Source organism: Drosophila biarmipes, chromosome 2L (assembly GCF_025231255.1).
Source record: "Drosophila biarmipes strain raj3 chromosome 2L, RU_DBia_V1.1, whole genome shotgun sequence".
In the NCBI taxonomy this organism is placed as follows: Eukaryota; Metazoa; Arthropoda; class Insecta; order Diptera; family Drosophilidae; genus Drosophila; species Drosophila biarmipes.
The window spans coordinates 8508600-8534074 of record NC_066612.1 but is presented as its reverse complement, the minus strand read 5'-3'; the positions used below and the strand labels follow the sequence as shown (position 1 = coordinate 8534074).

The 25475-nt window shown below is 42.5% G+C and overlaps 3 protein-coding genes and 1 pseudogene across 3 annotated transcripts; 2 read left to right on the top strand and 2 right to left on the bottom strand.

Annotated features, from left to right (window-relative positions):
* Window positions 1-907: 907 nt before the first annotated feature.
* Window positions 908-2632, bottom strand: LOC108032435 (uncharacterized). The gene is made up of 2 exons (XM_017106258.2): window positions 1646-2632; window positions 908-1584 (listed from the first exon to the last, which is right to left on the bottom strand). The coding sequence occupies exons 1-2, from the start codon at window positions 2577-2579 to the stop codon at window positions 1052-1054; spliced, it is 1467 nt and encodes a 488-aa protein (XP_016961747.1). The 5' UTR covers window positions 2580-2632; the 3' UTR covers window positions 908-1051.
* Window positions 2633-2870: 238 nt separating this feature from the next.
* Window positions 2871-4609, top strand: LOC108032805 (acyl-coenzyme A diphosphatase NUDT19). Its single transcript, XM_017106812.3, has 6 exons — window positions 2871-3050; window positions 3115-3359; window positions 3426-3683; window positions 3760-3841; window positions 3902-4109; window positions 4178-4609. The coding sequence occupies exons 1-6, from the start codon at window positions 2961-2963 to the stop codon at window positions 4378-4380; spliced, it is 1086 nt and encodes a 361-aa protein (XP_016962301.1). The 5' UTR covers window positions 2871-2960; the 3' UTR covers window positions 4381-4609.
* A 2999-nt stretch (window positions 4610-7608) lies between these two features.
* Window positions 7609-8163, top strand: LOC108032336 (uncharacterized; annotated as a pseudogene).
* A 13290-nt stretch (window positions 8164-21453) lies between these two features.
* Window positions 21454-25078, bottom strand: LOC108032763 (transcription factor MafB). Its single transcript, XM_017106759.3, has one exon. It carries the CDS (start codon window positions 24529-24531, stop codon window positions 22975-22977), a length of 1557 nt encoding a protein of 518 aa, XP_016962248.1. The 5' UTR covers window positions 24532-25078; the 3' UTR covers window positions 21454-22974.
* Between the last annotated feature and the right edge of the window lie 397 nt (window positions 25079-25475).

Here is a 25475-nt window from a genome sequence, read left to right as displayed (position 1 = left end):
TTCTTAGTGGGTGCAGCTGCAAACGCTGGTCTAATCATATGTTTCTTTCCCAGCCAACAGATCGACTATATCGTCAAAATAGATTGTCGGAAACGGTTTTTTTGCCACTAACTGATAGCCAAACTCCAATCTCAAATGGTACATGTGTCATGCTGTCATACTAAACACTTTTTAGTCCATCGACATTTTGGCAACATGGAGAAAATGTAGGGATTGTCACGTCTTGAAATTCTTCTTTGTTTCCAAACAGTTCTCTTTGGGAACAGATTGACCTGGTTTTTTGTGCGTAACGGTACTACGATATCACCGAAAAACGTGCCCCAGCTGCTTCTTGTTCAAATTCATTCAGAAAATAGGTCTAGTTAGGTATGATATGGCAATAACACTTATAAAAACGACTGCCGGTTAATATTTCTATTTACATACATTCCAATATTTCGTATCTATTGACCGAAAAACTGGATATTAATTTTTATATTTAGGTATTTGTATTACTTATCAAGCATTTTGTTTCCCCAAAACTGTGGATTAATATCAAACATTCAGAAGAAAAGTAGTATTTTAGTTATGTGATGGATATTTTTGGACCTTATCTATCCCCTCACTTTCAAAAATTATTAAACATTACAGCTTTGAAATTTAAAACACACTTAATGTGCATTCTCAGGTGGTAAGAATAAAACAAACATACAAATATGTTTATATATTATAAAACCCATGAAGTAATTACATTTAAAAGATTTTTGAATGCAAAAAATTACTTTTATTTTGAATCCCCCCGGTACCTAAAAATACCCATTATTAAACAAGTTAAGGAATATTATTTACACAATTGACAATTAGCACTTTTTTAGGAAATATTTTGTGCTTGAGTATTAAGCCTTAAAAGAAATAAATCCGAATGAGATATTTTTGCATAGTTATTTAATTTTTAAATCATATACAAATTTACTAAAAAGGATAATACAATTTTCTATGTGAATATATAAAAATTTGTTTCTAAATGTTGTGTCGATTTGGGGAAAACGCTTTGCGCCAGTTTCAAATATCTTCAATATCCTTGGGGTAGCGAAGTATCTCCGTACCAAATCCTGTAAGACTCTCCTGGTTGGATGGGTTCTGGCTTGTAGGTTTGCTGCTGGTACGATTGAGGCTTGTGGGTTTGCTCCTGGTAAGATTGGGGTTTGTAGGATGATTGAGGATTGTAGGACTGTGGTTTTTGGGATTGCTCGGGGTTGGGTTGGGGTTTGTGGGATTGCTGTTGGTTAGATTTCGGCTTGTATTCTACAGGTGGCTTGAAGGCATCGGGATTGGGAGACTGGTGAACGGATGACGAAGGTACATAGGTTGCCGGAGCGGACTGTTCTTCTTTGGGGCATGGATTTTGCTTGGGTTGGGAGGTGGGACCGTAGACGGGAGCTGGCTTCCATGGCTGGTGGTGGTGCACCGGAGCAGACTGGTACGGGGACACGTTCTCCCAGGGCAGCAATGGCCGCCAGGACACGGCACTGGACCTCTGTTGGTTCTCCTTGGGTTCAGGCGACTGGGCATAGGCAGACACTCTGTGGACCCCAGAGTACTCTCCTGTAAAATGGAACTACGTGTTATTTCTGAACCAATTCCTATGCCACAAAAGCCAACTTACCATGCTTTGGCGGCTCCTTGATGCTCCACACCTGCTCCAGATCCACTTGCTTGGGCTTGGGCTGGGCATACTGCGGCTCTGGAACCTCCTCTCCATAGATGGGCAGATACGACTCATCCTGGTAGCCGTATTGCGGAGCGGGCTGGTGTCGACTGCACTCATCCAGATCCAGTTCGATGCGTTTTTGGGAGATGATCAGTTCGCGCAGCGCTGCCTCCACTTTCCAGGAGCTATGGGGCTGCAAATGCTTCACCGCATCGATCAGATTGTCCAGGCGCTGTTCTTGAGTGCGATTCAGCTGCTTCAGTTGATCCTCCAGCACGTCCAGCTTGTAGTTGGAGTTCTCACCAAGTTCTTTGACTCCGGCCAGGCTCTTCAGCTCCACCTCCACGTTGATCTGCGACGTTTCCAAGCTATCGAAGGTGCACTTCAGCCCATTAAGTTGTGGCAGCACCGTCCTTGTGATCAGTTTGCTTAGTCCGTCGATGCTCTTGTCAATGTTCCGGGAACTATGGAGCACATGCCGCTGGTAAGCATCCAATTTGGCCTCCAGTACATTGATCAGCTCCTTAGTGCCCTCCTGCAGGCGGGCCAGTTCGAGAAACTCTGCCTCGGTGCGATTGCCATACTCCTCGCCCTGCTTGGAGGTGTTCAAGAGGGTGGCCAACAGATTCTGGGAACTTGCCTCCAGGGCGAGGGTCAGCTTGGACAGCAGACCCTCCACGAGGCTCAGAGCTTTTAGGGCCTCTTTTTGCTCGGCCAAGCCAAGCTGCGTCTCCTCGCTGACTGCTGCAATCCTGGTCAGGAGTACATTGGCCGTCTCTACGCCCTTGGCATTATCCTTCAGGAGATCGGCAATGCTCTCCAACTTCTCCTCCGCTTGGATACCACTGAGACACAAGCCCAGGAACAAGATCGTGATGAAAACTTTCATTTCAAGTGCAAGTTGCTTTCGTCTGGGAATACCAATTGCAAGTGTCTCTGGTTGACCAAGGGCAGAGCTTAAATATGTTTGCGAACACGTGTGGTGAGCACAAACTAATCTATTTCGGTTTTTTGTTCTTCTAGGCAAGCATGCTTGGCTTGTTTTTGTGTTCTTTAATCTGGCGAAAAATTCGAGTTTCGCACGAATTCAAATTTCAAATATTAAAAGCGCTGATTACCGGATTATCGATCACTTCCTACAGCAGGAGACGTTATCGATAGGCGCGGGCCAATCAGCTGATCGAATTGGAGGGAGCAAAACAAGATTTTGATTTCATGTTGTGGGTGTAAATCAAAAAGTTTAGCTAAATATTAAGCTTGTATCGCAGAGATGAGTCAATTTGCTGCTCCGCCCAAGTGGCGCACATCAGCCAGCGTTATCCTGGTGTCCAAAGATGTCGGCAAAAGCGAGGATTACCAGGTGAGCTAAGAGATCTTTACCAGATATGGTAATCTACCTAAATTACCTGCCCCTCATCTTACAGTTGCTAATGCTAAAACGCAGCGATGCCACAGCGGTAATGGTGAACCAGACCGTGTTTCCCGGTGGTATTCTGGATACCGAGGCGGATGAGAACGTGGCCTGGCTGCAGTACTTCGAGGAGTTCGGGGTCCCGCAGGAGGCACTGCGCCGCCTGGTGCTCAACCGCGACGATCGTCCGGCAATCCTAGCGCCCCAGGGCACCGGCTGCTACGATCGGTTCTTCAAGCGTTCCCGCATTTGGGCGCGGTGAGTCCAAAGATTCTTGGCCATCAGATTACGAGTTTAATCTCTGACCTTTGTCTCTCATTGCAGGGAGATTACACTGCGGCTCACCGCTGTGAGGGAGTGCTTCGAGGAGGTGGGGCTGCTGCTGTGTCGCAGTCGCAGCCAGTTGGACTTCAGTGCAGTGACCTGCGTTCAGGATGTCCCCGATCTGGAGGCGTGGCAGCGCAGGGTGCACGACAAACCCGGCGAGTTCTTGAACCTCTGCCGGGAGCTCAAAGTTGTGCCGGATTTGTGGGCCCTACATGAGTGGTCCGCCTGGGCAAGTCCAGGATTTATAAAAAAGGGGTGAGTGCTTGGCTTAAAACCCTATTTGAAAATAAGAATAAGGATCTTCTAAAGTTTTGATTTCAAATGTCTGTAGCTACGAAACGGTTTTCTTTATGGCCTTTGTGGATAAGCGTCCCAAATTGCTGGAAGAACCTTCCGAGGTCAAGGAGTCGCTGGTGAGGTTTATCTCCTATAAGCGTCTTTTGTTACTGTAGTTTTGTTTCTTATTGAAATAGTGGCTGACACCGCTGGAACTCCTGCGACTGGCCGATCTCGGCGAGGTTTGGTTCCTGCCTCCACAGTTATACGAATTGTCACGCTTATTGGGTATCAAGGATTATAAGAGCATGCTGGATTTTGCCATCAAGCGTAGTGGTCTAGGCACTACCATGTACTTGCCGGTGGCTTATGACTGCGAAGGATCTATGGTTTATGTTTTACCAGGTGTGTATCTCAAAAATGATCGCTTTAACATAGAAATATGGAAAACCTCCGATATTTACTATCCGCAGGTGATGACTTTTACGTCCCAGAGCCGCATTTGGTTAACGAAATCATCACTTTCCCTGGCTCGAAGGATGAATTTCGAGCTCGTTTAAAGCACCTGCATCGATATGCCTATGGGCCTTCAATTCGAAGCTTGGAGTTGAACATTCCACCACCCAATGGACACTTAAGACCGCTTCAATTCCATCTGGAGCGCCAGAAGCTGTAATCACAGACCGCAGCTGGCCGGCCAGCGACGCGTGTGGTGACCCCAGCTGCTAAGCTCTGATAAGATGCTAAGTGTGACCTCTGAAATGAGGCAGTCACAAATTGTTGTTTTGAAATTATTCTAAGCGGCTTTAGCCAGCCATCAAATTATCAAGACGCTGGCCCTGAAGGGCATTAATTATTGTTTTATGGGAGAAATTTTAATTAAAAAATGTACAGTTTAAGTTAAAGTTGGTCGTAAGTTAGCTTAAGTTTAAGGTGTCCCTTTTCGCTTATGCTTTCTTGATGGCTAGCACATCAAAAGCGCAAATCCATGCATATTCATGTCCTCCCCTTGAAACCGCAAATCGGAGTGGAAATGGGATTGGTATAGAAAAGGAGAGGGAGCTGGAGTACCTCAGGCTCAGACAGTATATAATTTCATCCCATTAGAAGTGCATTTAAATCACTTTGTGTGCCGAGATACCCACCCACTCTAGAAATTTTCAACGCCACCTGCCGTGTGACTTTGTGCGCTTTACAGCCTTGTCTTTTCAATCGCAACCAGTCCGCCCTTCCACCCCCCGATGGGCCGTTTAAAAATCAAAATCTCAACGAGCTTCGTTTCCCCACTTTTGTTTGCTCCGTGCCCGCTCGACTGTTTATTATGCATTGTAAAGGACCCAGTCAGTACAACCCTCCTCAGGGACCTGCCAACTGCCTGAGGGGGTCGATTTTCAACGGCTGTGGCTGTGTAACAATTACTTCGTTTAATTTAACCTTTTGTGGCAGGCTTCCGGCGTTTATTGTTCGGCTGATGCTCATTTAATATCGATTAATTATGCTATTATGTGGCCCAGCGGAAGTAACCATTATGGAGTGTAATTAATAGAGTACCAACCACATATCATGACGGAGCAAGTACTACTCCCACGCATCGGGAATAGGGGTGTGAGTCTAGTGTTTCCGAAATAGTTTAAGGAAGAATGGAAGAACTAGGCACCTAGTTTACTTTGGGGATATTTTTTAATTTGTACCTAGTAACCTTTGAGAACAAATATTATAAAAATCCACTAGTATCTAAACTGTAATATATGTAAAAATAAAAAAAAAATATAAAAAAAATGTAATATTGTAAACAATATTTATATATTACAATCTTTTAAATTAAACAAAAATAGATTTTAACTTCCTTCAATGTCCCACAAATAGCACTCTATCCACAAATTGTACCCCTGACAACGCTGCTCCAAACTGATTTTCTAATTAACAGACATCGCAGGCGGGAAGGTCGACAAATCCGCCCATAAATTACACATTAAATTTAAATGCATAATGTGACAAAGTGTCCGGGTGAGTTATGAGCGGCAAAGCCGCTTAGCATCTACTAAGACATCTCAGGTCTCGCGTAAATTAGCATCTCAGGACCCGGCAGCAAGGACTCTTGATTTATGTGGGAGTGAGGACTACGAAAATGAAGAAGACAAGGCTCGTAATTGAATTTAGAGCTCATTTTCATTGCCCCCCTCGACATAATGCTGATTTACGTGGCCGCCGATTCGGAATGGGCTTATTAATTGCCTAGAAAGGTGGAAATGCATATCACGTACTTTCCCGCCATGTATTCTGTGAAGGCGATTGGTCCCAATTAGGGCGATTATTCGAGGAGGTCCCGGTCACCTGGCGGTGACATGAATGCCAAAGCCGAACTTGGCCAGATCGATTCGCAAGTAATTGACAACTTCTCACCCGGACTTCCCACGGGTGTAGCAAAACACACACTTGTTCGAGAGAGATTTATTTTTATTGTGTGCATTGTTTGCACTCAACTTGAGTCCGTCCTATACCCTGTTTTTTGGGGATTGGGTATGATAAAACAATTTATAGATTTTGGAAATAATCTAAAAAATCAAGAAAAATTATTACTAAACCCAAGGATTTTATTCCAAATTTTTTCTTGGAGTTACATACATAAGTTGCGATTTTTTAACTTTGCATCTATATTTTTTAGTGGAAAAATGTTTGCTGTAAATACATTGTTATAAGACAATTATGCAATACCATTCCTCATTTATAAATGCTTATTGTTGTGGATTAAATAATATCATTATGAGGTTATCTAGGGTTCCAAATTATAATATAATTTAGGAAGAACTAAGAATAGATTATTGTAATGCACTTTATAAATAATTTTAATTGTAAAAAAAATTCTTGAGATGCAATCCCAAAAAATTTAGAAAACCATAGGTAGCTTTTAAGACAAAATCCGTAAAAATTAATCAGAAATACATACTACATTTTTTTTTAGGGGATAAACTTATATGGGATATATGTATCTATTTCTATGCGCAGTTTTTGGACCTAAAAGCACTGGGTATCTGGAAGTTCTATACAATTCTTCGGCTATAGAGTTCTTTCTTCCATTTTTTGTTCCCCCCGGGGCAGGTCCGCTAAATGAGTATTACCGCAATAAATCGCCGCAATTCATTTAAGGGCGAGCCGGCTGGCAGGCAACCCTTAAATCACCAGCAGAAGCTGCTAACTGTTGATGAGAGCAGGCGGTCGGACTCACCCCCTGCCACCCAAGTGCCGTGGCCCTGCACCCCGCAGGGCACCACCCACTATTCGTCAGACCGTGAACCTGTTACGGCATGTCAGATTGTCACTGGGGAAATTGCCCCTGGCCCGGGCCGAACGAGGACTCTCCTCTCCGGCTGGCCGGACAAATTGCATCAATTGACTTGCGTGTTCAACATAATGGCAATTGCGGCTGCCCCCCGGAGTGGGCGGGGGTCCCGGGTGGTGGGGGTGTGGCCCATGGAGTGGGGGTGTGGCGACGACAGTTCGACTAATGCACTACATGATTTTCTAATGATGTCTCTATCTCCAGCTTCCTTACAAGAAATTGGTTTTGGAAAAGGGTTCTGCAGAATATCTCCACCTGAAATTATACTGCCTTTCTCTTTGACTACAATGCTCGTAATAACAATAAAGTCAGGTTGCAAAACTTAAAAAAAAAACGAAACATCAAGCATCATTTGGTTTAAGTAGATTATATAAATATAATAATACCCATTTATATAAATGATCGTAAAATTCGTACTTAATTGATGTTGAAATGGGCTCACCGCTTATTTAATTATGGAGGTAAAAGCATTCTCTAAATAAATAAAACTATTGTTTTCTCATCAACAATATTTCAGATTTCATCCAAAGTGGAGTTTATCAACGTTAATGCACTTCCCACGACCCTGAGTTTGCCAGCTTTGACTATTGCTTTTTAAAACCAGTGAATAGTACTTATAAATACCTTTCCCTAAAGGTGATGTTGTGGAAAAGGCCCATTACCAAAGTAAAAGTTCGTAAGTGTTCAAATTCTTATAATTTATCACCAGCAGACTGTATCTTTTCAGGTTAACGTAGCATTGATGAAGCGTTTGAATGGTTATAAACCTTTTCGTTTTTAAAATCTGACAGTAGATGGTTGCAGATTTATAAAAAACCCGAATGCTAATCCAGTTGCAAATTACATTTACGGCTTCTTTAAGGCTCACTCCAATATCAATCATTCCTGCCCCATTGATGTGAACCCCAATTTAGTTTTGTTTTGGTTCTCGATTTATAAGGGTATCTTCCCTGTTTGTTTCAGTACGATCTTCTTGTTGAAAAACTTCCTATAGAGCATGTTAATAATCAATTAACAGAAGTTCTTCCAGTTCCTCATGGAGACTACTTGTTTCATTCCAATTGGTATGCTTACGATATAAACCGTGCTACAGTAAACGTGTTTGCCACAATTTATTAGAAGAATAAATATTTTAATATTATATATAAAAAAATAATTTTAATTTTGGTGGGTGTTCTGTGGTGTAAAAGGAATCATTTTTTGAAAAAGGTAATTTGTTTGATAACCCATGGGTAACACAATTTGTGTGATAAAAATAAATATTATATATTTTTAACAAAATGGAATTATAACAAAGCATTTATAATAACTCTTCCGTAACACAGCTTAAGTCGGTTAATATTCATATAAATACGTTGCTCAAATTGCATAAATATGATTTTTTTGGTAGCACATGGTATTTAAGCAGTCATAGAGAACAAAATACTAAATAAAGCGTCAAGATACTTTTGATTAATTCCTAAAAATCGTTAATTGGCTTTTGTTAGTTTTTAAAGGCCGCAAACTTTAAACACAATTTGAGTTTTCACTTTAAAATAATATATTTACCTTTTGTGTCTAGGGTTCATCACAATTAGAAAAGTAAATAAATGCGAACAGATGTAGGAATCTTCTTATGTGCAAAGCTATGTATACCTGTATTTACTTAACAGTTTGCCAAAGATAATTGAAAAGCACCTGCAAACAGACGCACACCAACAAACTCCACGCACACAGACGCAAAGTGGGCGTGGGCGTTACTGGTAAAATATGAAATATGCGCTTGCTCCAATGGGTTTGTTGTTGTTGTTATTACGGTTAATTTCTATTTAGTCCCTGCTTGCTCTCTCTTTCGCTCTCCCACTCACTCACACCACCTTAAACGCTCTCTCCTTGCAGAGTTCACACCTAAGCAACGGCCACCATTACGAAAAGGCACACAGACGCACACACAGACAGCTCGTGGGAGGGGATTCCCCTCCTTTAGGAGGACACCACGTAATTCATTTTCCAGCCTCGGACCTGCGCATTGGAAAGGTTCCGCTGGAAAATGAATCTTTTCCTGGTGCTTCTGCTGTTGTTGCTGCTGCCGCCTTTGGCATTGGGGTAGGTGTATGGGGCATTATGTTGTCACCGATTTCAATTGCATTCCACAGATATATATGCAGACGCTTGTACTTACATACACTTTACAACATAGCGTTGCATTTCGGTAGATGTGCAAAATTTGCAATTTCGTTAGCGGCGCCGCTTTTTGCCTTTTTTCTGTTATCTGTGCAAAAAACCAAGTGACCTTGTAACATTGTCTTAATTGCAATTGGCAATGCACAACGGATACTCGTGGTAACAGAAGCCACAGGGAAGTGTATGTGTAAAAACCATAAACTTCAAAGAAAAGTTCGCTCTTTTGTCTTATCGCTCCACCCAATAAACTTTACCAGCTGTCGAACAGTCGGGAATATAGATTGAACTCACTTTACTAAAGAAACTCCAGGGACCCTTATCAAAATCGCAGCTACCATCTCATATTTCCATCCGGGAAGTCCATCAGCGGACGGGGTGGCATTTAAGAAACCATAAATTCGACGGCAATAACGGATAAAGTATGTTTATTTGGATATTAGGCTAAGCAGAATCGGCGAAACGGAAAGGGCTCATAAAAGGGGTAGCCGGACCGAGAAGAAATTGCGACACAAGAAGTGGAGAAACCAGACGGAGATGTCTTTCAAAAAACTCTTTAACACTTGACTTAACCCGTACGCGTACAGTGCGAGGCGTGTGTGTAAGTTAGATTTTATTGGAATCAATGGACTTACAAAGGAAAAATTGAGGTTAAAGGGATGGGATGTAAATATCTTATACATACTCGTATATCATTTATAATATTTTCCACTTTCATCTTTATTAAAAAATTTGTATAGGATTGAGATCTTTATAAAAATATGAACAATCCATACGTAATCTACCAAATTGGTTAAAAAGGAATCCATTATTATTACTTAAATCTTTCAATATATTGTAAGATTCATCAGAATCATACTATAATAAATCACAATTTAATTTTTTATTTAAGGGATTCTATAAAATAAGAAAAATTTATCTCTCCGAACCGCACTGTTTGCCGTCCCCAAAAATAAAAACTTTCAGAAGAGGAGGGTGGTTATCAGTGTGCTTGGCATATAAATATGAATTGTAATAGATTTAGATACGAATCAGACATATGTACGGATAGATGGTGGCCGAGGGACCTTCAACAAAGCTCTGGTCAATTGAAAGGAGCAGTCCCAGCGTAAAAGCCAAGCAAATTGATTGAAGCAACCGCCTTCTTTGAGAAACTCGAAAGAAAATTATAAAAATTTACTGTAGAATGACACAAAGGAAAATATTAATTTACTGGTGAATGAGGATGATACGATTTTAAGCCAAATGAAATGACCGCTTCAGTGGAAAGTCTCACACAAAAAACGAGCGACAAAAAGTTTAAAGTTTCGTCGGCTTAAAAAATAAGTTGAAAAATTCTTGGGCAGATTGAGCGTATCCAATTCGACACCCACCGAAGTTTTTGGGGTCTGGTCTCCTTTGCCCTTTTTTCGCTGTTATAAATTATATGGCACTTGCCACGTGTCGCTGATTTGTACGGGCGAAGTGTGAAATATTCCGGAAAGGACTCTATAATATGGCCATGCCCCCCCAATCGTCAAACTGTCGAAGCGTGAAATATTCCCCGCTCCTTCACTTGGCAGGAAAAAATTTAATTCGTGCGGAAATTCAACCAATTTAAAAGGCGAACACACACGACCAGCGAGACGACCGGCAGGGGCACGCCCTCTTTTCTCGGTTCCGACTCCATTGTATCCTTTTCCCAGCTGCCGGGGAGGGCGAACTGCTTAATCCGTTTTATTGTGGTAATAAAACTACGATACAAATTGTTTGAATGAGATTGAACAACATTTGAATTGAGCATGGAATGATGCCGGTTCCTTGACTGCTGCCGGGGGTCTTTCCCCATACATTGACTGCTCCAATGGTTCCGAGTCGATATTTATGGATTTTTTGTGGCTCATTTTGGGGGTACATTTGTGAAAAATGTTAAAGCATTGTCTTGAATGGTTCTTTAACTTGTTCGGCCTTGAATTCTAATTTTATGCAAAGAGTTTAAAGAAGAAACAGTAAGGATTGCAAGCATCGGGAACCTTCTACTTCCTTAATAAAAGAATTTTACTACGGCTTCGTTTTTATTGGGGTTACCCCCATAAGTATGCTAGAAAATATGCCAAGTAAAATCCTAGTTGGTCAAATATTTTCCCCCTATCTATTATTTCTGATCCTTGCCATGCATAAACAATCCATAAAACTAGAGTTTTAATTACCAGAAGTTAGGAGATTTATATGCAAATATGCGCTGCATTGTGTGGACCCCATTAAAGAGTTTATACCTAATAAAACTGCCGGAAGAAACAAGGTCACACGAGAGGCCGTGTGGGTGATGGGACCTGGTCAATGGGGATTTAATCTACATGTTTATGGCTATTTGCGTTCTGACCTCCGCCAAGTCGACACCATCCGGGAGATAAGCCATAATTTGATTAAGCCGGGCCACCTTCCCACATCTACGAGCATGTATTCTCGCCCTTGCACCCCTTTTTTCTGTGTTAAGTGAATAAAAATATGTAAAAGCATAATTCAAACAAGGTCCACAAAGGGTTCCGGCCGGGTCTTAGGAGCCGAGGGCCGTAAAACCCCGGGCATAAACTGCGGTCAGCTTGACCAGGCATGTGTGAGCGGTCTTGTTTAACCAACGATTATGGAAATGGTCCGGTCTGCGGAGCTGGGAAGAGCGGGCAGTGGCGGAAAGATTTGTTCGGCCAGATAGCACAAATGACACGTAGCCGGGGCTGGACATCAGGACACCAGAAAGCCAGAGTACCAGAAAGGACCCGCATAAAGGGCGGACACCCTCTAAAAAATATTTGTTCACACATGTGGGCGGAAGAGGGCAGGGGGCGGTGGGTGGCGAAGGCAACGTTCACTGCAGTCACGTGTGACTCGAGTTTTTTTGTGTGCTCTGCCCATTCCCCAAACACATAAATTGCATTTTCCGGGAGATGTTGGTACACTGAAAATGTTGTGTTTATCAGGGAGCTTCACCCATATATTTTTTTATGTTTTTAGGTAATATTTTCCGAAATAGAAGAGGTTAGGTCATGTTATTTTTGCATAATCGTAGCCTTTAAAAAAGAAAACAAATATTTTTACGTTCATTGACTGTAATCTCTTTTAAATTTAAAAATATACAAATTATTTTTTAAATTATGAATTAAATTGAAAATAAATTATCAAGAAATTATTGAATTATTGTGTTCATAATTGTCATTTCCCCGTTTACAACTGGTAACTGGTTTGTGTCTAACATTATATTAACTCACCCAAAATTTTTCCCAAGTGTAGTTGCGACTCGTCCTGACTGGTATCTCCCCCAGCGCTATTTAAACTAAATCAAGTCCCTGTATATATCAGCGTCAAATTGGCAAGCCAAAGTCGAGTCGAGAGTCGAACGGATGAAACATAAAAATAATCATAAACGTTTATCACATGACCAACGGACAAAAGCAAAGGATATGGGGTTGGGGAGGACGAGGAGAGATTTGATGAAAAGGATAGCGACAATTTGTGTTCAACAACAGGAACAAGAAAGGAAGACGGAACGTGATGTTTGGTGGCAGGGAGATGAGGATAAGTATTCAATGTGGGTCACTTCCTTAGCAGGTTGGCCGGAAAACTGATTGGGAAGGATACGCCACACGCAAACGGGAAATATAATATTGGACAGGATCTGAGAGGCATACAATTAACACCTTCTTAAGATTTGACATCATTGTGAATTTTAGATTTACTGAATTTATAGCTATCAGAAAATGTTTGCTTCCTCCCTTTTATAAAAATCTATCCCTTAAATATGTAAAGTCTTTGATTAGGAAAACCAATTTTGTAATATCCACATTTCCCTTAGATGTTATATGAGCAACATATTAAGGGTTTTTTTATTTTTGCCAGGAAAAAAGGATTAGAATGTGTCTCTCTTTGTTAATCTTTGATTGTGTAACATGTATGTATAATGACTACCATTAACCACTAACCCCCCGCCAGCCGAAATTCTGCAATTTCAAAAACCGAAATTGCACTTAAGTGATTTTCAACTGGCAACTTCCGCTTTGCACTCGCTTTGCATTGAGACAGTGTCAGTCAGCACATCACTTCCCATCACATGTGGCTGCTTTTCAAAGGGCCCGTCAACATTGTTGGCGAAACAATGAGCACTTAACAAGCCAGAAGCAACAGTGATTTCACCTTTTCACACACTAAGACCGATCCGAGTGTTAACCGCATGTGGAAGGTCTCCTTTGGCCGGCAATTAAATTTAACCAGAAGGGGCCAAAAGGCCATCAGACCATCGGACCACCAAGTTACGGCAAATGAGGGTCATTACGCTGGCCAGTTCCATTCGGTTTATCGATGGGTATTGGCTCCCTGGTATTGGGTCTTCTGTACTGCCCGGAGACATTGTTGTTCCTGCTCGATGTGTGCTAATCTCTTAATGCGTTTAGCGCACATTTCTATTTGCTTAATGAATTGTTACCGAACACATTCATTTCGAGTTGCCGACTGGCTGCTATTCATTTATTCACTGCGCCGGGTCATTTGTCGACGTTTGTCTTTTGATTTAGAACGGTTTTGGGTTGGGTTTGGGTTTGGATTTGGGTTGGGGTTGGGGTTTGTGGGTGATTCCGGGTTTCGCGGGGGAGGAGTCATGGGCAGAAGTTGGCCATTGGGGCAGCTCAATTAGGTTGATTGCATGGTCATGGTCAAGTTCTAAAAGTTTCAATGAATAAATAAATAAAATAATAAATGTAAATTCACTAAGATTATTTTGAGTAATGGTATAATTAAGAAATCAACATATTATAAAAATGCAGAAAAATATATTAACATAAAATTTGTATGTCAAGGCTATCAATAAAAATTAAAAATTTCTTTAAACAAAGCTAAAAATTAGTTTATTTTGAGATTTTAAATAGTCCCATCTAGACAACATTTATGATCATAATTATATTTTATATTGAATGTTCCCCAGAAGTGCTTGTTATTGGCCAACTCTATTCTCAATACTTCAACAACCAATCTTCAAATCGTATAATATAGTTATGACTTTAATAAAACCGCCACAATTCACAGAGACAAGTTTTCAAAAATACTTTCGGAAAACAACATAAATCCACCTCCATTACCCCCACACATGTGAGTCCTCCTCCCCGAAAAGCGATTTCCATTTCAGGATCACGCTCCACTAAACAGGAAGGAAGGCAAAAATAGCAAGTGACTTACTTTCCTCTCGGTTCGAATTGCCTTTAACTGCAGCCGCAACATCTATGTATCTATAAACAATAACTTTATTACCCTGGTGGAAATGGGGGTGGGGGATGATGTGAGCGATATGCAGCGATTGGCTACGGTATAAATTACAATCAAAATGAATTGATATGCGTGTTAATAAAGGGGAGTCGGGCAAGGAGGAAGGCAGACGAGACTGAAACAGAAACAGGAAGTAGTCAGCTTGGCAGCCACCACGGATTGGCGGCATTTCGATTTTACGCTTTTATGATTTCCCGATTTTCGCATGGAGGCCAAGGGGAAGCCCCATGGAGGACAGCGAGGAAACTGTGTGTGTCTGAGTCTACGGGTCTCTCTTAATTAATAAGCCAGGCCAGAAGTTGTGTGTGTTTGTTGGCTAAATATTTGCCCTGGCATAAATTAAGGCGAACATCCCGGCCAGGTACAGTCCCACCCGAAACAACCGAGCGTCGATAACAAGGAGAGAGAGAGAGAGAGAGGGAGAGAGATGGCGAGTGGCAAACAGAGCTGCTTCCCAGTCCTGCAATCGAAGTGCTCTGCTGCAGATTGTATAATTATCGGGCCGGTCTTAATGGCAGTGTAATTCAATATTAATTAAATCATCAAATTGCATTTACAGCCGTCGACGAGAACAATAAATAAATTAAGCGGCGAAATGACGGAATGCTGATCCCTGCAATCGATTCAGTTTTTTCTTTCTCGACTTTATTGCCAATTCAGCGGTTTAATTTTTGCGCAAAAGATTTTTTTTATTTTCAATCATTTTTTAAGTTGGTTGCTCTGATAACAATATGTTGGCGAAAAACGCGAATTGATTTATTAAAAAAATGTATAAATTGTTTTGTAACCTCATTACGAGCGCAAGTCGCGCGTGCAATTTGTTGTAGTCTTTTCGCAGAGAAAGAGCTCGACTTGAAATCGCCATTTCGCTACGGCAATCATTTTGTTGTTATTTTTGTTGAGTTTTTCTTGTTTTTTTTTTTAGTTTTCCGCCTGAGGTTCAACGACCGACAGCGTCGACCTCAGAGTGCTGACACGAGCGGTTGAAAGTCCCCCTCATACGCCTCGTGTTGCAATCTCCGGTATTTTTTCGCATTTATTTCTAATCAGCTCTAATCAAGTAACACTAGGTGATACTTTCTCGTGAGTAAATTAGTCTCAGGGAATTCTATATAAGTGTGATCTTTCAGTGATTAATTATAATCTGACCTGCATAATACAGCAATTTAATTTTCTAAAAACGTACAGCTTTTGTATTCACGCTCTCCAGGCAGAAGATATTCCAATTAATCCCCAAGGTGTGAAACCATGCATAAATTCTACAAAGTCAGCCAAAATCACATGATCAAAGAATCACCTATAAACGAAATCAGAGTGCTCCCCTGATTGACGATCGCAGAGCTCTAATTGCACTTGTCTGAGTTGTGTAATGTCTTTGGGTTTCACTTATACTCTAAAATATTTATATATACAAACGGAACGTGAGGAAAGCCGTTGTTTATGTTCCCACGGTTGTTGTACGAATTTCGAGGTAAATGAGTGTCTACAATAATCAGAATAATATTTCTAGTTCGTTGTTTTCAAGGCTTTGGAGTGCCTACATGTTTAAAATACTTATTGTGACATTTACTATGCAATAGACTAAAATTTTTAAGATCTTTTGATATACCTGGAATATTTTCGTTCTGATATTTCCAAGTAAAATCGTCATGGGACCCCAGCTCATTGGATGCCGAAATTCTACTGTCTAGACCCAAAACATTCTTATCAAAGAATCTTTATCTCTGAAAGATGGCCTGCCACATTCCGCAGGAGATTCCAGGAACCTCGTTGTCATTATACTCAGCTCTCGCAAAAGATAAATATGCATATCCGATCCTAAGCCATGTACAAGTGTACTCATTACTCATCTAGCTCTTAGCGGTTGCACTTTGTTTGCCTTTTTGCACAAGCCACTTCGAAAAAAATAAGAAAAGAACAACACTGCAAATCTGCCGAATCGGCGGAAAGAAAACACCCAGCTCGGAGCGAAGAAAAAACAATAATATTAAAAAGAATATAATACACCAAAATGAAAAAAGCGAAGAGCAAAACTTAATGGAGGCAAAAACAATTTGGCTGCACCTGTGTCGCCAGCACTACCTGGTTCTGGCTTTCCAGATCTAGATTGAGGCTTCGGCGGCGACGGCGGGGCATTCACCAACTGGTTCAACCTTCTGCTAAAGCCCACAGCTCGCCGAAGGTTGCCCCAGAATAGTTTCGCCCATCACCCATAGCCCGAGCCACCAGAAGCCCGAGCCACCAAAGCCACCGAAACCATCCGAGCAGTGGACACCGCAGCTCGCTTCTTTCGGGCCAAAATCAAATTCAACCAATTTGTAATGGCCCGGAGTCGAAGGCGAAGGCAAATGTCTTCATATGCTTTATGCTACGGTCTCGCCCTCATCCACTTGCCTCTTTTTATGGGCCACAGCCAATGAACCGGAGAGACATCATGCGGGGGCCACACACATGGACGCACACCAAGCGTCCTAAAAAACCGGGGATGTTATCCTAACACCGAAAATTCAAGTACCCTTTCTTGTTAAAATTAAACAAATATATATCCTAAGAATTCGGTGTTTAACATTATGCTGAAGTGGGTATTTTTTATGACTAAAATTTAGAAATAAGTCACAATTTAAATTTGTGCTTCTATGAGATTTCTTCATCACCTTCAATATATTTTCATATTTAAATAGGTATTTGTATAACCCTCAGTTAGAGTATAGCTGAAAGAAAAAACCCGAAATGTGATTTAATTTATTATTACAAACGTTAAAGGAGTCGAAGCAGTCCGTGTCCAGGAAACCGGGGAACTGGGATCTCTGGAAGGGGGTGCAAAGCGATTTACGGCAGCGCATCAATACAACTGGGAGCAGAGGCACGCGGGGACTGGCAAATGAGTTCCATTTATATCATTGGTCATTACGGAAATTATGCGACGCCGAAGGAGTCCGAGTCCTGGCCACGGAAGCGGTATAAAACGATAAAGATACATTGCAAACGGATGTCCAAGTATGAAAATCGCCTCGGGGACGACCGATAGACAGATAGAGCTGCATGGCCAAGGATGTACATTGTACAAGGATGTACGAATGCCTTCGGATGGGCACCCCAGCTGGGGAGGGGGGATGACACTGAACCGACACTGACCATTCACCAAGCCGGGGCCGGGGTGAAGTCGTAAAAAGCAGCCAAGGCAGCCCATCAATAAAAAACGCAAGACAATGGGCCTTACTTTTGATGGGGATGAGGAAAGCGGGTTCCTTGCAGGAAAGAAGGAACTTTTAGACTCGCACAAGATGCCAGCCCACAGATTGGAAATGGGAGGAATCCGGTGAGGAAAGGAGGTGACAGATGTGGAGACGACAGACTGCCGATTAACAATGGTTGTAAAAACTTTACTCGGGTGTTTCTTGGATTGTAATTGCTCTTTAAACAATTGAAAAAAATAAATTTGTAAATATACTATAATATTCTAGAGGTATTTAAATTGCTTAGCTCTTTGGCAGTCTTTTAAAGATAACGATTAAGAGCCGGAATCTCAGCCTTATAGCCACATTCATCAATGATTGATAGGCTTTGGGTCGAAAACTTTTTGGCACATGTCCTTTGACGCGATAAATTTCCCTTTCTCGGTGCTGCCAAAACGAGATTTACGAGCATATTTTGGTGAAAAACTTTCGAGGACCGAACAAAGCGACAGCTAATGAGCTTCTGAAGGACTCGGGTCGCCGCTCTTCATTAAGCTAATGAGTAGAGTGACGCGGCAACTGCTGGAAAACTAATGTGCTAACGATTTAAGGTTAAAGTCAGATCAGCAAACGGGAACGGAACACACCCCAGGCCCCTCTTTCAATGTCAACGCTACGTGTTTGGCATGCAAACCCAGAGAAAAGCGGGGAAAATCGGGTAGACTCGGGGTAAAAGTAAAATGCAGGAAGAAGCCCCCCAATCATCCGGCCATGCGATTACATGTGTGAACTATCGATTGAATTAAGACCAGACCAGGGGGCGGGGGCGTAAGGCGTACAGGGTATGCGAGCCACTTAAGCGTGTCGCTCGACGCTGCTTCATGCTCGTCCACTTGAGGAGCATCGTAAAAAACGCACCACCCCGCAACCCAGACGGGCCAAGAAGATATTCCCCGTCTCACACCATTCGATACCAGCGCTACACCCTAAGAAATTTCACTGTACTTGTAAATCTTCTCATTACTTGTCATTAAAATTATGATTTTAATATCAGGGTTTGATTTCACAACAAAAGAGTTCGGTTCTCGGTTGTACAATAAAGAACAAATGATATGACATTTTTTATACATTTTTTTTCAGGAAATAATAATACGTTTTATAGAAGTTTTAAAAATAAAGTTATTTTTTATAATTTCAAAGAAAATTTCTTTTTTTCCAAATTTCCTACCATATTTTTCTTTAAAAAATAATGATTTTAACATCAGTTTTTGCCTTTTGGATTTATATATTCACAATAAAAGAGTTTGGTTCTTGGTCCTACAATTAACATTAGAAATAACAAATAAAATATACAGTTTTTATTCAGTAAATAATATTTTTTTTAAAGTATTTTACGAGTTTTAGCAAAAAGTGTTTTTTTTTATTTTTTAAGAAATGACTCTTTGCAGTTATTTCTTTGCATTTATTTGGAAATGTTTGCTATTTTTTCTCAGTGCCTGTCTCATCAAAGCCTTCACACGTCGCAGTGCAGGCATAAAAAGAGCGCCCCGAATGCGCAGCATAATCAAACGGTGTGTGTGTGGACCATAATAATGTTGACAATCATCCCAGTTGTCCGAGATGCTTCTGGTCTGGTCTCCGGTTAAGTGTTGGGGTGGGGGTGCTATTACTGGTACGGGCTCTGAGCTGCCCCTAAGCACTGATTATGCCCGAGATGAACTTAGCCCCATGGCCATGACAATTTACCGATTGCCATTGCCGTGTCTATAAATTTCATTTGACAAGATGCCGGGCACTCAACGCATCTCCCCCCGAAAATCCACTCCGCCGGCTCATCCACTCTTGACATCCACATCCACATCCACTCAGGATGCCTGCTCCCTGGATATTATTCGTGTCCCGGCCTGCGGCTTAAAATATGAATTCGAGTCGGGGCAGGGAGTTCGACGACAAGGAGACATTCTGTCGCCGCCGATTTGCATCAGAATTTCATAATTATTGTTTAATCTGCACTTGAAGCTGAGTCCCAAAATGTCGCAGAGCTCGAGAGAAATTGGAGTTCCAATTGCTATCGGATTGGTTGTGAGTCAAAAAAGTCTCTTGTATGCGATCAAGGAAAGTGAAATGGGAGATATTTTGAAATATTTAAGGTTTATTCCAACCAGACGAGATTATTGAATACATTTTAGATAGCGAAAGTAATGTCTTTAGAGGAGAAAAAGCAGTTCAATGCACTGAAGAAAATGCTAAAAAATATTTAACTTGTAGCTACAAATATTATTTTATTTTTCATAAGACTTAAAGTACTTTTGTTTTTGATAACTTAAATATATTTATTTTTTTTCTTAAAATCCCCTCTGCCCTTTGATTCCGATTTCGGCTATAGTTTTTCCACATTTTTATTGCATGCGCAGAAAGAAATCGAAATTTGACACTTCCTGCTGGCCAAGAATTAAGCTAGAAGAAAAATAAATAAAAAAGCCAAAGGAAAACAAAGTAAAATGGCCACTTGATGGCGATCGCCATCACTTCTTCCAAAAAAAACCCAATTTCATCAAAAAGTCTTGCGCAATTCCTCGACCGAGTGGTTTCGTCTGGTTACATAAACTTCGAAGAGACGGTTATCGTAGGGAAGGAGATTGAGTTCTTGGTAGGGCAGGAAATTCATAAAATCAAAGTAAAAATAATAAATTCAAGACCAGATTCTGAAAAGACCGCCGCGGCGACACCCAAAAAAAGAGTGAAATCAGAAAGGCAATGAAAACAAACAATCTTGAAGAACCTAACTCTTTATTAATGAAGATTACAGGGTAGTTTAGATTGGGACCTCCACTCGTTGCCGAATTACGCCGCCCTGATTGCGTCTTGGAGTGCTCCAGAAGTATCCCCTTTTAAGGGCCGGGCCGATGGCGATTGCCTCTGATGTTGATCTCCATGTTGACGATTGTAATTCAACGCTGCAGTTCGGAGCCAACTCCTCCTCGACTGCTCCTGCATGCGCCGTTACGCGACCAAAGTTTGTTGACAGAACTCCTCGGAGGCCCCGGAGGGTCGAAGTGTTTATTTTGATTCTTAAACTGTTGCCCGCGGTGGTCGCCGTCGCTGGAAGCCCATTTATCCATGCCGACAGACCACACAGCAAACGGTCTTCTCGGAACTGAACGAGATTCGGTCCGATCTATGATGAAAACTGAGATCCAGAATGCAGAAAATTGTGTCAATGAGGTTTGAAGATTAACAAAATTAAAGAAAAAACCCATAAAAATAAAAAAAAATAATAAAGTTTTAAAGTTTTGATAAAATGCTTAATTAAAAATAAAGAGACGAGTCGTAAAAAAATGCTCAACTTGCTAATTTGAAAATACATTTTTGAATGAACCAAAACGAAATGCAATGCAGATATATAACTTTAAAAAAGGCGTATAATATGATAGTTTAAAGGGTGTAACGATAAGTATTAAGTTTTCAGTCTTTTCGTAACAACCTAACGAACTTGAATTCGTAAAGTGACTAATTTGTATATTTGATTTTTTTTAAATGCCTTCTATGTAGTATTGTAATAGCTTTTTTAATAATAGTGTTTTTTTTTTAATTTACAAGTTCATAAATCATCAAGCTGAGTACTGACGACATCTAAGAAGGTTCTGATCGTGACTTGTAAAGATGTATCTAATCCAATTAATCATCACAATAGAACAGTTTTCAATAAGTTTTAGGAACGTTTGAGTTCCCAAAAAGCGCTGTAAAAGAAATAGTCTCTCTATTAAAATAAAAACACACGCACTTCAGTTTATGCTTTAATTTAGATTTATTTATTACTAAATTGTTTTATGCACACTTATGGACTACTCACAATTGTTTTTAGTTATTAATTTATCTTAAATTTTTGCGTTCAGTATTCGTGTGTTCTTCTAGTTTCACAAAGACAGAAAGAATGCTTTCAAAAAATCTTAAAATGTACAGAATCGTCTTTTTATACGTAGGTGTGTGGGTGTATTTACATTTTTCATTATCGTTCTCAGTGCTTATTACATTGTATAGGACTTGTTTGTTTAGTTTACTCCAGTTGAGTTTTGCTCTTCGCTTCGTTCCAGTTTCACTTTATACAACATCGGTTTTTGAAGTTTGCGGCATTTAAACGTAATACAACCTTTAGTTTTAGTGATTTTATTGCTTTCTGAGGGGGTGGAGCGCGGGGGCGGTGGTGGCTTAAACGGAAACGGAAACACGGCCTCTAAGAACAACTATCGCATCTATGATATTAATATTCGCTTCTGCTCTCGCTTAATACTAGTAGAGAAACTAAGGCTAGAACTAATCAACAAATAAGCGTGTGTTACTAACTCGTAATTTGTAATAATGTAGCGATTGTTAATCAGAAGCTGCTAGTTTAAATTTACGTTACGTCTGTTGTTGTTCCTTTGTTTTATACAATGTTTGTCCTTTATACATACGAGCTCGAATTAGTGTTATTCATAATCGATCTTTGCCTTAGTCAGACTGATAATCAGCAAAAGTTCCATCCAAACATGCACTCTCTCTCGCCTTTCCCTCTACCTATGTATTTCAATCTCTGTCGATCACTTTCGAAGTTCTCAAACTGATATTCAATCGGAATTTATTGTCGCAATCAAATTAATAGAGAATTAAGCGCTAGAAAAGCCCCACTCAAAAATTTCGTAGTAAAAATGTTTAACAGAATTCCCAGAAAAGTCTTATTTATCAGCATTATCAATTAAATGGAAGTGTTTTTCATTATTTGAGGGAATGCACATGACAATTTGGGACCAGAAATAAGATCCGTTTTGTAGTTTCTTAAGTTGCTGAGCTACTCAAAAATATCAACAGTGGATTTTATGGGAATGATTTGCTTAAAAAGAAATATGTAAGTTAAAAATCAAATATTTAAGTTCTTTCGTATTCTTTCGATATTTCTGAAAATCTTATAATAAATTAGCTTGAATGGATAACATCGAATAAAATTCGTTTTGGGTATACAACTGAACTTGGAAAATATTTTCTATTAAAGATTACTTTTAAGACCCTATAACAAACTATTTGGAAAACATTCTTGGAACTACGTGTATCAATATACCTAAAAACTTCTGGAAAACACCAACTTGGGTTGGACACTAACTCTGTTTGGCAAATACCTTACACCCGGAACGCTTCTCATTTAGTTGACCACCTGCTGGGGATTCCACTGCGGACCCCGGTGCTGGAGATGGAGCTGCTGGTGGTGGTGCTGCTGCTGCGAGGAGGAGGATGGGGATGCGGAGGAGCCGCTGGCCACCGCCAGTTGGCGTCAGAGGTAGAATTCCGGGGAGCTTTGGCTATCGCCTCCGGCAGATGCACCTCCTCCACCGCCACCTCCATTCGCGGCCCCTACTCGCTGCAGGCGCTGCATAAGGGCATCCCGCTCCTGGCACACCCTGGAGTACTCCACCTTCAGGCGGTGCAGGTCCTGGTTGAGCACCCGATTGGCCTTCTCCAGTTCGTGGCGCTGATGGAGTCGCTTGGACCGGCAGTTCTGGGCATAGCCGCGGTTCTTCAGAGTGCGCCTCTTCTGCTTCAGACGCACTACCTCCTCCCGTGGACAGCCGTGGAGTCGCTTGTTCAGTTCCCGCACCGTCAACGTGGTTAGCATGTCGTCGTTGAGGCAATCCTCCAGCGTGGCATTGCTGTAGGCGCCGGAACAGGTTCTCGGTGACATGTTGTTCGAGGATCTGGTCGAGCTGGCGGAGAGTGGGCGGCAGGGTTGCAGGGCAGCCCGGGTGATCACGCAGGAACCACCACCCACGCTGCCGGGTCCTCCGCTGCCACTGCCACTGCCACCGCCTCCTCCTCCGCCGCTGCTGCTGCCACTGCCGTTGCTGGGCACCTGGGGCAGACAGGTGGGCGTCAGGGAGCCCGGAGCACCGCCATACGAATTGGAGTGCATATTGATGGGCGTCAGATCCAGATTGTGGAAGTGGTGGTGATGGTGGTGCGGATATTTGCCCTGCTGCAGCACCACCTGGTGCGGATGACCGCCGTGTCCATGCGGATGATGATGCTGCGCCTGCATCAGCGGCTGTCCGTGGTGATGGTGATGGGCAGCCGCCGCCTGGAGCGCGTAATCCCGCTGTCTGTCCCACTCCTCCGCCTCCTCCTGGGAGCCCGGATAGGGCAGGGGTCGCAGGTCCAGAGGCTGTTGCTCCGCCCGTATGGAGTTGGTCAGCCACATCATGTCGTGGCTCAGTCCGGCCGAGACCGAGGCAGCTCCGGCAGAGGCAGCTGCAGCAGCGGCGGCGGCAGCGGCGGAGGCAGATACGGAACTTCCCGGAGTCCGAGCATAGTGGTGGGCATAGGTCTGGGACGGACAGCTGCTGCTGCCCGTGGGCGAACCCACGACGGGTGGCGTTTCCGGCGGCGTGGAGGGCACTCCACCAGGAACACCCGCTCCCGCCGCTCCCGAGGATGTGTTCACCAGGATGGCCTGTCCGGGCAGCGGACCATATTGCTCCGGCGGCGGAGAGAGCGGATGCAGGCGCCGCTCGTCCATGTGCCACTGGTGCTGACCCGAGAAGGACCTCAGTTTGATGTGCGGCGATGGGGAGACCTCGACGGCTCCGGCGGGTTCTGGTCCGGAGAGGGGCAGCGATTCGGGCTCATCCTCCGGATTTGTGGGCTCGCCGTGGATCGTCGTCCATTTGACGGCCACCGGTTGCGGCGGACTGTGGTCCTCGCGCTTGACATGACCAATGGTGGTCACCTGGGAGCCGCCGTGAGCCGGGCCAGCTCCGTTTCCGCCCACCTCCAGGTGATGCAGATCGAACTCCTGCACGTACGTGTCGTTTATGGTGGGATCTTCCATTTTCATTGGATCGACCAGGGACCGGAGAGGGTCGATTACGGGTCTCACATGCAAGGGAGTGGCCGTGCTGGTTGGTGGGATGATGGTCTTGGAGGTCAACTACGCGATCAGGTGTTACGGGAACTGGATGACGATTTTATAGGCCCTTAACAATAAGGTTTCTAAGAGTTCTTGTATGTACCAATCAATCAAAATGTATTTAACTTATTTCCCGTTCATAGAAAGATTTATTTTTAAGATCTATATAGTATTAAAGGTATTTGGAGTGGTTCTAGTTATGCCAGTTTTTGGTACTTTTATAGTATTTAATTTTTAATTTCAATTTTAATTTTTAAGTTATTTGGAATTTTGGCGATCACTTTCCGCACTTTGGGGCTTTCTTCTTATAAGCTCGCTCTCTCTTTCTAACTCGCTCACTAGTCTCGCGAACGCGCTTTTCGCGTCCAATTTGAAAGAGTTAACGGTATCGACTGAACTCCGGATCCGGTTGAACTGCCGGACTGACTGGAGGGTGGCTCTGCTCTGGAAGCGCTGCTCTGGATGCTCTGCTCCCTGGACGTGAACTGTTAGAACGGCAGCGAATCGCGCGCACACACCCATTCCAGCACTCACACCCACACACACTCATCGCACCCATTCCATTCCCGTAAAGCCACCAGTCTTGCCAAAAGCAAAAAGCCGACCAACACAACAACAACCAAACCGAGCTCGAACGCCATTCGCTGATGGCTTTTTGCTCCGAGGGCTCCTGCTGGAAATGGAAATGGCAGTGGAAATGGAAGTGCCAGTGGCAGGGAAGGGAAACGAAGGGCAGGCGAAAGCACTTGTTCGCGAGAGAGAAAGAGAGCAGAGCCAGAGCACCCTTTCACTGTGTTTCTGCCGCCTTTGCCGGCAAGCTGTTCTCGCACACAACAACAAAGGCAGAGCCGGGAAAGCTTCGCAGATTCGGT